This window comes from Nelumbo lutea, chromosome 8 (genome assembly GCF_056320005.1).
Source record: "Nelumbo lutea isolate HS-2025 chromosome 8, American lotus-T2T, whole genome shotgun sequence".
In the NCBI taxonomy this organism is placed as follows: Eukaryota; Viridiplantae; Streptophyta; class Magnoliopsida; order Proteales; family Nelumbonaceae; genus Nelumbo; species Nelumbo lutea.
The window spans coordinates 19,589,592-19,601,610 of NC_142691.1; the positions used below are offsets into that span (position 1 = coordinate 19,589,592).

At 38.5% G+C, this 12,019-nt stretch overlaps 1 protein-coding gene, 1 long non-coding RNA gene and 1 pseudogene across 2 annotated transcripts; 1 reads left to right on the forward strand and 2 right to left on the reverse strand.

Moving 5' to 3' along the window:
* Nucleotides 1–67: 67 nt before the first annotated feature.
* On the reverse strand, nucleotides 68–1,939 carry LOC148843175 (cytochrome P450 71A1-like). Its single transcript, XM_088956974.1, has 2 exons — nucleotides 977–1,939; nucleotides 68–855 (listed from the first exon to the last, which is right to left on the reverse strand). Exons 1-2 carry the CDS (start codon nucleotides 1,886–1,888, stop codon nucleotides 247–249), a joined length of 1,521 nt encoding a protein of 506 aa, XP_088813100.1. The 5' UTR covers nucleotides 1,889–1,939; the 3' UTR covers nucleotides 68–246.
* Nucleotides 1,940–8,002: 6,063 nt separating this feature from the next.
* LOC148843176 (cytochrome P450 71A9-like) lies at nucleotides 8,003–9,339 on the reverse strand (annotated as a pseudogene).
* Nucleotides 9,340–9,366: 27 nt separating this feature from the next.
* On the forward strand, nucleotides 9,367–11,948 carry LOC148843177 (uncharacterized). Its single transcript, XR_016103687.1, has 2 exons — nucleotides 9,367–9,860; nucleotides 11,556–11,948. It is a non-coding gene; the product is annotated as an uncharacterized LOC148843177 (long non-coding RNA).
* Nucleotides 11,949–12,019: the final 71 nt, after the last annotated feature.

Sequence of the window (12,019 nt, forward strand, 5' to 3'; positions counted from 1 at the left end):
ATGCACATGTGTATAGTCTTAATTTCTATAAATAAATAAAGAATAAAGCAAGAAGAAAGAAAAAGTCTTTTAATATAAATAAATTTAACATTCACCCAAACCAAACGTGTTTATTTCAAATAATAAGTACATCTGTTCTATTCACAAAATCCTACATCTTCCACCGACTACTTGTACTAGTTCGACACCACCATAAAACACGACTACAAATTTATTATCATTTGACGACTTTCTCGACATAATTCATCAGATATAACTAGTGGCTAAAAGGCGAAGAGGAATCTTCTTATGCATTGTCAGACCATTCTGCTCGACCATGTCGATATCTTCCTTCCTCATTCCGTCAGGAAGTTCCCAGTTAAATGAGTACAGCAGATTTGCAAGGGTAAGCTCTACGGCAACAACTCCGAGATATATCCCAGGGCATATTCTTCGGCCTGCTCCAAACGGTATAAATTCAAAATGTTGACCCTTGAAATCAACAGACCCATCTATGAACCTTTCTGGTATAAACTCTTCTGGGTTCTTCCATATTTCGGGATCCATTCCTATAGCCCAAGCATTCACAATAACCTGAGTTTTGGGATAAATATCATACCCATCAATTTTACAGTGATTTATTGTTTCACGTGAAACCAACAAAGGAACAGGTGGGTGCAATCTCAATGTCTCCTTCACCACACATTTCAGGTAATGAAGTTGGTTAAGATCGTCTTCATCTACGTGCCCTTTATTTCCTATAAGACTTCTGAGTTCATCCTGCGTTTTCTTCATCACTATTGGCTTCTTTATTACTTCTGTCATCGCCCAAATCACTGTCGCAGCACTTGTGTCTGTTCCACCTATAAGAAAATTCTGTCAAAGACAAAAACAGGGTTAAGTAAAAAATCTCTTAAATTAAAAAGGATAAGAATTGAATGAAGGAAAACAACAACAGCAACAAATATGGATAAATTTTGTTGTTGAATAATAATACCATGAATAGTGCTTTGATGTGGTCCACTTCAAGATGAAATGAGGTAGATTGATCCTGTTGCATTTGAAGCAAGATGTCAGTGATGTCTTCTTTCTCAGGCTTCTTGGTTCTGTTATGATGAAGGTGCTCATCGATGATTTGATTGTAAAACAAATCCATGTCACGGAAATTCCTTTGGAGCCTCCCGTGTAGTCCAGTGACAATATCAAACACCCACCCCACGGATGGAAAATAGTCGGTAAAAGTAGTGGAAGCTAACAAGTCTTGAGCTTCGCTGAGGAGTTCCTGAAGTAAACATTTTTTGGATCCTTCATGCTGGAATTTCTTGCCAAATGCAATCCTACAAATGATGTTGTTTGTAAGGGCAAACACCATCGCACTCAAATTGATGATGGGGTCAGAAGAATTGGCTGATTGCTGGGAAATAGACTTGACAAGTTGAAAAATCTCCTCCTCTCTAATGAACCGAAAGGACTGCACCCTCTTGGTGCTAAAGAGCTCAACCACACATATCTTCCTTATCTCTCTCCAAAAATCGCCGTAGGGTGCAAAAGCCATGTCAGTCCCACCGTAAGACAACTTTTGTTGGGAAAGCAAAGAGGGCCTGCTAGAGAAGTTGATATCATGAGTTTTCATGATCTCTCTTGCCATTCTAGCTGAAGAAACCACCACTGTAGGCAATGAAGAACCAAGTTGCAGAGACATGAGCGGACCATATCTCATAGCAAGTTTGTGTAGTGCACGGTGAGGAGATTTTCTGCTAAGTTGATGTAAGTTCCCAATAAAGGGAAGCTTATGGGGACCTGGTGGAAGATGCCCATAATCACTTTGCCTTTCATAAATCCTTCTGTTTTTCAAAACAAACAGGAGGAGGAGAGGAAGAACTAAAATAAAAAGAAGAAGCATTAACATGATGTAACTTTGCTACGAGTTTGTAATATAATTGTGCTGTGTGTGTGAGAGAGAGAATGAGGGGATGATTGCTTTATAATAACAAGTGAGATTAATTGGTACGCAATACCGCCAAAGAACTAAAATAAAAAGAAGAAGCAGCATTACGGGTCTTTTTTTGTTTTTGTTAGGCCAAACTACCGCCAAAGTTGTCTCTTCTGTATTTTCTTATATTTTATTTGCTTCATAATTACGGTAGTAGGGCCGGAAGAAAATCACCAGATCTAGCTACTTGTCTCATGCCATTTTGAACAGATAGACAATATTTACATTATTTTGGCTAGTGGAAGAAAAACAAGTGTTGGAATCTTAAAAAACTTCAAAGAAATATGTGTGGAAATAGGATTGTTGACTTCATCTGATCGTGCTGATTTTCCCAGAAGGCAGCTTTTATTTAATGGTAGGTCTGGATCCTGGTAAAAGAGGTCTGGATCATAGAGTAGAGGCCTTCTTACAGATTTTCTGGTCCTACCATATTAATGCACTCCAAGGAAACAATACTAACAATTGAGTAGCAATAATTCCAAAAGAACCCTTCAAAAAAGAAAAAAAAAATTAAAACAGCAAATTTTATCCCATGAATTTTCAGAGATTTTTGGATTCAGGAAAATTCAAGATATTTGAAAGATATATCACAAGTTTAGGTTTGAAATGGGTAATTGAAACAACTGAAAATTCCAACAACAATTTATGCCCAACACCAACAGTATGGAAAATTGACATAATAAATCGAACAATCCTTCTGAAAGAGGGACGCTGGACCATGTACAGAGTCCCCTTGTCCATATCATCCCCATACTTTGAACAACCAAACCTATAATGTACTTTCCCCATCAATAATGACCCTTGGGTGTTTCCTGCTTTATATTTTAATTAAAAAATGTAAGATAATGGTTCTTTTCTGTCACATGGCAAAGAGTTAGTAAGCTGAAGCTCATCGAATGCAATGAAGAAGATGTCTCAACCAACAATCACAATTTAGCAGAAAAAAAAAAAAACACAGAATTTGGACAAATGACTCCACCTAAGCTACCAAGTGGAAAATAAAATTTCATTTTTATAGTAATACAAATTCAATTCATTTTGTGAACTTCTCCTTTATGTGCAACTGAATTTTTGGAGATTAATTAGGACATTTTTTTAAATAAATCTGCCTTCACTGATTATTTACAGATGTAAACGAGCTTTTAGTTGTTATATCAGATGTATTTTTTGAAGGCTAAAAGAAATCAGATAAGCAACATTGCAACTAATTCACTTCAGTTGTATTTTCACGTCAAGAGCCTCCCTAGATCACCCCACCTATCTCTGCCATGTTGAAGAATCCAATGGCTGATCCAGAGTCACAGACCCCTTAAAAAGTGGGCCCTCCGGACCAACCAAATGTTCAGTGTTTACTCCTGTAGCTCGCATCAGCCCTATGTTATCGAGAGCCCACCAACAGCAAGCCTACTTTTAATCCAGACCCTATCAATAGTGAGCCTATATATATAGGCGGTGTTTGGCATGGTGCCAAAAAACGGTCAGACAAAACGGTGTTGGAAGCAATGCCTTTTTGTTTGGTATTGTTTTCTCAGAAAAAATGTTGCTTTAGATCATGCCTTAGAAATTGGAAAAGTGTGGTCTGGAGCAATGCCGAGTTCGATAATTTCTGAAAAAATGGTACATTGCTGCCAACGATGCAATGATATGGTATCAATGTGGCATCGTCTTGAACGTTGGATAATAAGATCAATGTTGAAAACTGATGAAGGAAGATTTAGCCCGACCTCACAGTTATGCGACACGTGGCAGATGCAACAGCTCATCACAAAAGCAAGCCTAAGGCGCGAGCACCAAGGGGAGAAACCAGCGGTTAGAACTCCCTACTAGGGGCCCGAACTCACCCTTGCCCCAAACAAGTAACCCGAACTGGCCTGCCTTGTATCGTTCGGGACATACTTCGCCGAACTGGCCTGCCTTGTATTGTTCGGGACATACTTCGTCGAACTGGTTCGGGACATACTTCACCGAACTGGCCTGTCTTGTAACAGTTTGGGACATACTTCGCCGAACTGGCCTGCCTTATAACAGTTCGGGATACACCTCGCCAAACTGGCCTGCCTTGTAACAGTTCGGGATACACATCGCCAAACTGGCATGCCTTGTAACAGCTCGGGATACACCTCGCCGAACTGACCTACCCTATACATACCTCCGAACTCAAGACTTCGCCTCGCTCACCACTCTACATTGCCCTCAGGGCACCAAAACCAAATAAACTGTACTAGGCCTGACACCAAGGAAGTCTGTACCTGAGGGCGGTGCACCTGACCGACTTGGGATCTAATGCTTGACGGCCGCTCTCCAAACGGCCACCTGCCACCGCCTCTTGACACCGCCATCTCCAATTAGAGAGACGGCTCTGACAAAAGGCAGTGACGGTTCTGTCCCAACAGAAAGGATGACGCCCGAGTTGACAGATGCAAGGGTAATCATACCCGACCTGGCAAGGGCCTCGGAGCGAGTGCGCGAAGTGATTATAAAAGGCCCCCTACCCCCAACGAACAAGGTATGTGAACTTTGCGCTATCTGGTCTACACTTTGCCTTTGAGAGATTACTGACTTGAGTTTCGGAGTTATCACACCGGGTTCCCCCTGGAGTTCTCTCATCTTTCCCATTTCAGGCTCCCCGACGCTCCAGCTCAGAGGTGAGTTCATTGATAGCTAAGACCGGCCGGATTGCACTCCATCAAAAACGTAATTATCGACATTGATACCAAACAAAACCAGTGTTGTTTTGTAGAAAAAACACCTATATGGCAGTACCAATTCCAAATAAAATTATATGAAAAAATTATACTTACAACTCCACATGCCCAACACCGTTTTACTCAGAAAGTAGTACAATGTTCCCAACACCGATACCCAACCACCCAACTAAGATAGAAAGAGGAATTTGGCTGATTTCTGGACAAAAACCAAAAGAGGTAGAAGATTCATGTCCCATTCAAAGTTATTATTTGAATGACTCAACTAACAGAATTGTTCCCTATTGTAGATCCCACCTATTGACCTATATACCTATTTAAAAATTTTCTATAAATAATTTAGACACAATTCTCGTTTCTTCTTTTTTTTTTTTTTGATTTTTGAATTCTTGATTTTTCTTCCTAAAAACAAAGTGCAAAGTATCGTTATGTATCGGCCTGTATTGGCCGATATGTATTGTTCCGGGACCCTTCTGATATGCCCAGGATGTATCGGGGATCTGACCAGTTCAGGAGATGGAGGGGTCCTAGACCGACTCCCCTGAACCAGTTTTGAAAAAAATAAAAAAAATAAAAAAAAAACAAGTATTGAAACGCCCGTAGGGTGCATCAATATTTTTAACCTTGCCTAAAAAAGAAAAACCTTCATTCATAACATAGAAAAAAAAATGGAAATCTAACGAGGACTAATTCAATTCTGTTGGACGACTCCATGTTAAATGATACAACCGGCATTTTATGCCCTAAAAAGGAGAGAGTTTTTTTTTTTTGCTAAAATGGTATCAAGGTAGGTTTAGACGCTTAGGAATTCCTTTTTTATTTTGTTTTCTTTCACACTTCACAGTTCACACTATGAACGAAAAGGAATGCTTGTTTAGGCATGTAGCATTACTTTAAAACGTCAAACAATATCAACAAAACCAGTCACTTATCTTGCTACCTCACGCTTGAATACAAAAATATAAAAAGACTTACTCCTCTCTCTCTCTCTCTAAAGGGTGATAGAATGTGGTAATCCTTTGATCGTTGGGGTCCACAAAATGCCATTTTAAAGGTTAAACAGCTTGGCTAACAAGCTATTTGGCTTTAAGTGTTCCATAAGTTAGTAATAAAGTCAGATTTTCAACATCCCAAATTCTAATTACAAAAAGGGTTTAAGGGTGAAAAGGATTACCTTTTTTTTTTCCTCCTTGATACTTGTGATGTGACTGCAGCCCCCATAAGAGCGGGAGAGAGTTCAGATTGGCACCATACGGTCACCCATATGCACATCTTAGCGTATTGAGAACATCTCTCAAATGGGAAAATGTTTCTAATATACGGCTGGGATGGGATGTGGGGTGCCTATGTGAATTCACGGGGAAAAGGGTTACCTCGAGCAGAGTAAAAATCATCATGAAAAGAGCTGTCTTAAGTAGATGACAATTAGAGTAAATCTAATATTTTACTAGTAGTGTGTGTTTAGTAGATTTTATTTAAGTCAATCTTTGATTTTAATTATTTTACAATTTGCACTTGGTTAAGCTTTTTCTTACGCCAATCTTTGATTTTAATTATTTTACAATTCTCTTAATCTTTTTTTTTATAATTTTTTTGCGTTGTTTTTCTCTTTTAATTCTAGGATGCTCTATTGCATTTTCTTACGCCACATTTATATCACAGTCTTTTCCTTTGTAATTTTGGATTCTTGCTATCCTTTTTATAGTATTTCTTATCCCTATGATTATTGAGTTTTCTTTTTTGAATTATGTCAATTTATTAAGAAAACTTTGATCCTTTTATGATAAAATCGACATGGAGCCATTCTGAAATCTGACGTAAGGCGGCACGCCCAGTCACGTATTATTACTTTGAAGAATGTTCTTTGAAGGAGCCTGGAAGTATATCCCCAATTGGTGATAGAAACAAGGTTTGAAATTTTGATATATATCGGCCTGTATCGATTAATACATATCGTATCAGAGATTTTTTGATACACCTCTATAGGGGGTGTTTCGAAGCTTAACCCAGTTCAAAGGGTAAACAGGCTTTAAACCTACCCTCTAAACCAGGTTTTAAAAAGACTAAAAAAAAAGGGGGAATGAGCCCCGATACAGTCCAATACACTCTACTGACGTATCAGGCTGTATCTATACTTTGAACTTTGGATAGAACAAGGGAAAGCAAACTGAGATTGTTTGGTCATGTACAAGCACCCATAAGACGTGATCTGTGGGACTAGAGGAACTGGGGCAGACCAAAAAGGACATGTATTAAAGTAGTAAAAAATGATTCAAGGGCTCATAATTGATAATTTAACGAACATGGCACTAAACATAATAGAATGTTGAAACAGGATTCATATAGCCAAACCAAACCCCATGTAGCTAGGAGCAAGGTTTTTAAAACTGAATTGGACAACAAACCATTCAGGGGTCCGGTTTCCAGGTCGAACAGTCCAACCATTTGAACCGAATCTGACAAAAAAAATTAAACAATAAAAAACGGCCAAAAACCACTTTACAGTTCAAACGGTTTGACTGCCTGAATCGGCAGTTTGCTGACTAAATCAATAGTTTTTGGCTAAAAAGGCAGTTCTGGGGTAAAACATAACTGGTCACAATTGACCGATTCCCAGTTTTTCCAGCCCAACCATCCCATCCAGTCTGATTTTGAAAACCATGGCTAGGAGTTATGACAAGGCTTAGATGATAATGGTGATAATTTTGTTTTCTGTCATGGAAACAAAAAAGCACATAATCAAAAACATATTTTCTGTGATTATTGTTTTGAGAATCAATTTATTTTCAAACAAGATATTTTTTTATTTATGTTTACGACTCAACAAGAAAAATAATTCACATCGAAGAAAACTCCACAAGTTTGCTTTCTTTTTCTCAACGCTCTCCCATGGCAATGGCAACAGGTGAAAGCTAGGACCAATTTGTTGAGAAGCAAGAAAATTATAACATGCAAACAGTAGAGATTGATTGGTTAAGTCTACGATGACTAACTCGTAATAAATCACAAAGCTAGTCTATGAGAGAACTATAGGTAAACAAACTTGTACATATTTCATTGATCAAAAGCCGCAAAGAGAACCTTCAAGCAGTCTCAGTTATAGTACGTACCAACAAGAGCAATCAGTAGAAACACGATGCTGGTCACCAACAAAAGTCATAGAAGGAAACTGGCCAGTTCCTAGCAAACCTTACAAACATGGAGACTTGACTGATGGAAGGAAATCCATTCATCCTCGCTGTTGAATAAGTTCCATGTCAGAAATTTGTTATTAATCCCTAACATTATGATAACTTGCACCTAAAACTCTAGGTAAAGTAGTCCATTACCCAATGTCAGTCCCTGTTTTGGGTCTTGGCTGCTGTTGAATAAGTTTCATGTCCGACTGAATAGCCCGCTCTGACAAAAATAAAAATAAAAATCTCAAAAAATCATAAAAAACTGTTCTATATTGGATTGAACAGTTTGACCGTTCAGGTTAATAGTTTATTAATCAAATTAACAGTTTTTTACCAAATAGCGGTTTTAGGGTAAAACGTAACCTGTCAGATGACCAGTTTCTAGTTTTGAAAACCATGGAATCAATTATACAAATCCTCTTGCGCAAACAACTACTTAACGTGCAATGGTACATAATGTTCCTGTGGCAAATATCATCACAATATTTTGTAGTATGGGCAAACACAAATAGCCATCTAAAAGGTGAGCACATGCCAACATTAAACATGTACGTTTGAATAATGAAGACATGTGCTTTGATGTGGTCCACTTCAAGATGAAATGAGGTAGATTGATCCTGTTGCATTTGAAGCAAGATGTCAGTGATGTCTTCTTTCTCAGGCTTCTTGGTTCTGTTATGATGAAGGTGCTCATCGATGATTTGATTGTAAAACAAATCCAAGTCACGGAAATTCCTTTGGAGCCTCCCGTGTAGTCCAGTGACAATATCAAACACCCACCCCACGGATGGAAAATAGTCGGTAAAAGTAGTGGAAGCTAACAAGTCTTGAGTTTCGCTGAGGAGTTCCTGAAGTAAACATTTTTTGGATCCTTCATGCTGGAATTTCTTGCCAAATGCAATCCTACAAATGATGTTGTTTGTAAGGGCAAACACCATCGCACTCAAATTGATGATGGGGTCAGAAGAATTGGCTTATTGCTGGGAAATAGACTTGACAAGTTGAAAAATCTCCTCCTCTCTAATGAACCGAAAGGACTGCACCCTCTTGGTGCTAAAGAGCTCAACCACACATATCTTCCTTATCTCTCTCCAAAAATCGCCGTAGGGTGCAAAAGCCATGTCAGTCCCACCGTAAGACAACTTTTGTTGGGAAAGCAAAGAGGGCCTGCTAGAGAAGTTGATATCACGAGTTTTCATGATCTCTCTTGCCATTCTAGCTGAAGAAACCACCACTGTAGGCAATGAAGAACCAAGTTGCAGAGACATGAGCGGACCATATCTCATAGCAAGTTTGTGTAGTGCACGGTGAGGAGATTTTCTGCTAAGTTGATGTAAGTTCCCAATAAAGGGAAGCTTATGGGGACCTGGTGGAAGATGCCCATAATCACTTTGCCTTTCATAAATCCTTCTGTTGTTCAAAACAAACAAGAGGAGGAGAAGAAGCTTGTCGGTAAAGGGATCGTCCGGGTGCGTATGCATGATGGTATTGTGAGGACATTAAATGAAGTCCGTCATGTTCCTGATCTGAAGAAGAACCTGATTTCTTTGGGTACACTCGACTACAGGGGTTGCAGATATTCAGCTGAAGGTGGAGTTCTTAAAGTAATTAAAGGTGCTTTGGTAGTTATGAAAGCTAACAAGGTTGGTAGATTATATGTATTGCAGGGAAGTACTGTGATAGAATCTTCTGATTTGGTCTTGTCATCCATGTCCAAGGAAGATTTTACAAAGATGTGGCATATGAGGCTCAGACATATGAGCGAGAAAATGGATGACTTTTTTGAGCAAGCGTTGTTTACTTTGTGGGCATGTCATAGGTACTCTTGAATTCTGTGAACATTGTGTGTTTGGTAAACACAAAAATGTTAGCTTTGCTAAAGGGGTACATACAACCAAAGGTACACTTGATTACATTCATTCAAATTTATGGGGCATTTTTCGTGTTTCTTCGAAGGGTGGAGCAAATTATCTTCTGACATTCATCGATGATTTCTCCAAAAAGGTATGGGTGTATTTTTTCAAAAATAAAAATGATGTATTTGAAGTCTTCTTGTAGTGGAAAACTATGATCGAGAAGTAGACAGGGAAGTAGATTAAAAGGTTGAGGACTGATAATGGGATCGAGTTTTGTGAGTCTGACTTTACAAATTATTGTTTGAAGGAATGTATCATTAGACACCACACCTGTGTTGGTCAACCACAACAGAATGGTGTGGCAGAGCGGATGAACTGCACACTCTTGGAAAGGGCTTGTTGCATGTTATATAATACAAGTTTGGATAAGTCCTTTTGGGCTGAGGCAGTTTCCACGATATCCTATTTGGTGAACCGATCTCCGCATTCAACTCTCGAGGCTAAGACTCCATTTAAGATTTGGTCAAATATCCCTCCGTGTGAACAAAGAAAAATAGCTATCTAGAGTAAAGAGTGAAGGCAAGCACATATCAAAACTTTATCATGTACCTTTATACAAATGCCTTGAAGTACCACTTAAGTCAGATCACAGGCTACACCTTTTGTAATTAATACCTATCAAGGTATAAAACATAAGTTGCCACATGTCCAGGAAAACTGAGTATTTCTAAAAAACTGGATGGATAATGTTCGTCGCAAAGACCATGTATAAGTTTATTCATGGCAATCAAAATGATTCCCCTACTAAAATAGATGCTACAAATTGGCAACAAACCCAGGGACCCCCACAAAAGGGCCAAACCCACATCAAACGTTCCAACAACACCCCCACGGAGGAGGCCACACATTCTAATACTCCACAACACAATTGAGAAAGCCCTTCTCCACTGAAACCTGTCTCTCTTCTTCATCCAGAAAACTCCTTTCTCACATAGAATTCAAATTTAAAATCAGTTTACATCAAGAGGAGTAATCCTACCCAAATCTAATTGGCATTCAACCTAGGGAAATAATTCAGAACACTGACAAGGATTAAAGTCAACCATGAATTACAAATCATAGATCAAGCTGCCAAATCAGAAAACATTTGATGTTATCATAAACCTTTGTATCAGCTTAGTCCACTAACTGGAATACACAAGAACCACTAAAATCCACTTGAGTAAAGAACTGGGCCTTCTCATCTGATACTACCATAGAGGCTAATGATAGACAAATTCAAAGTCAGAAACAAAAATCAAATTCTCATACCTACAAGAAAGAAACAAAAATTTACCAACAGAATAGATATGTCAACAGTGATATAGCAATCAATTGTACAGAAGTAACCCAAGTAAGATTCTTACTTGTTACCATTTAATTTATAGGAATTTATACGCATCCTGTGGCATTAGAAATAGTATTTTACTTAGGATTTCTTATTGATTATGTTGCTAAATCACCAACTATAATCTAAATACATGGTTGCCAAACTAAAAGCCCAGATCCAAGAAATTCCCCTCTCATCATCTAAGTGTTATCAGATCCTTAAATCTCACCTGAAAGCTGTCAACCATAACAAAGAGCTATACTAAAGTCAATTCAAGGCAGAATACACTCTTCAATTACAGCCTTCCAATCCCTCATAACCATCCATGATGAACAAATATCATTATGATTATTTATTTCTCCAGTGCACCTACCCAATCACCACTGCTTTTGATTTAAATCCCCCCACCCCTGCACTAAAAAAATGTCTGAATCATTGTACATGGACTTATCTAATTGGGGTTATTCTTTTTAGGTGGAGAAGAATATGCAAGAAAAGCATTTAAGAAACTGGAAGACGGAAAGAAAGAATACTTTTCCTTGGGGTGGGGGTCAGTGTCTATTGTTGCTCGAGTTTTGGATGCAGGGAGTTGAAGTTTCAGGACTGTGGGTTGCTAAGACAGATATAGAAGGTGCAAGGTGGACGAGGGGATTGTTGAGCAGTAGTGGTTACAGACAGATTTGGCCATGTTTTATATACTGTTTATAGAGTATGCTAGAGTTCATTGGGCAACAGGGTATTAATTTTTCTTTTCTTTTATTGTGAGTGCTCCTGTCCTCATTTTACACTTAACAGGGGCATTATTGTAAACACAACTAATTATACTCAATATAAATGCCCAGCAGTTATATGGGCTTTTCTCTTCTATTGCATTCCAGGTTCTGTTTTCTCCCCTCTTCACTACAATTCTTTGTTCTACTTATTTCATGGTACCAGAG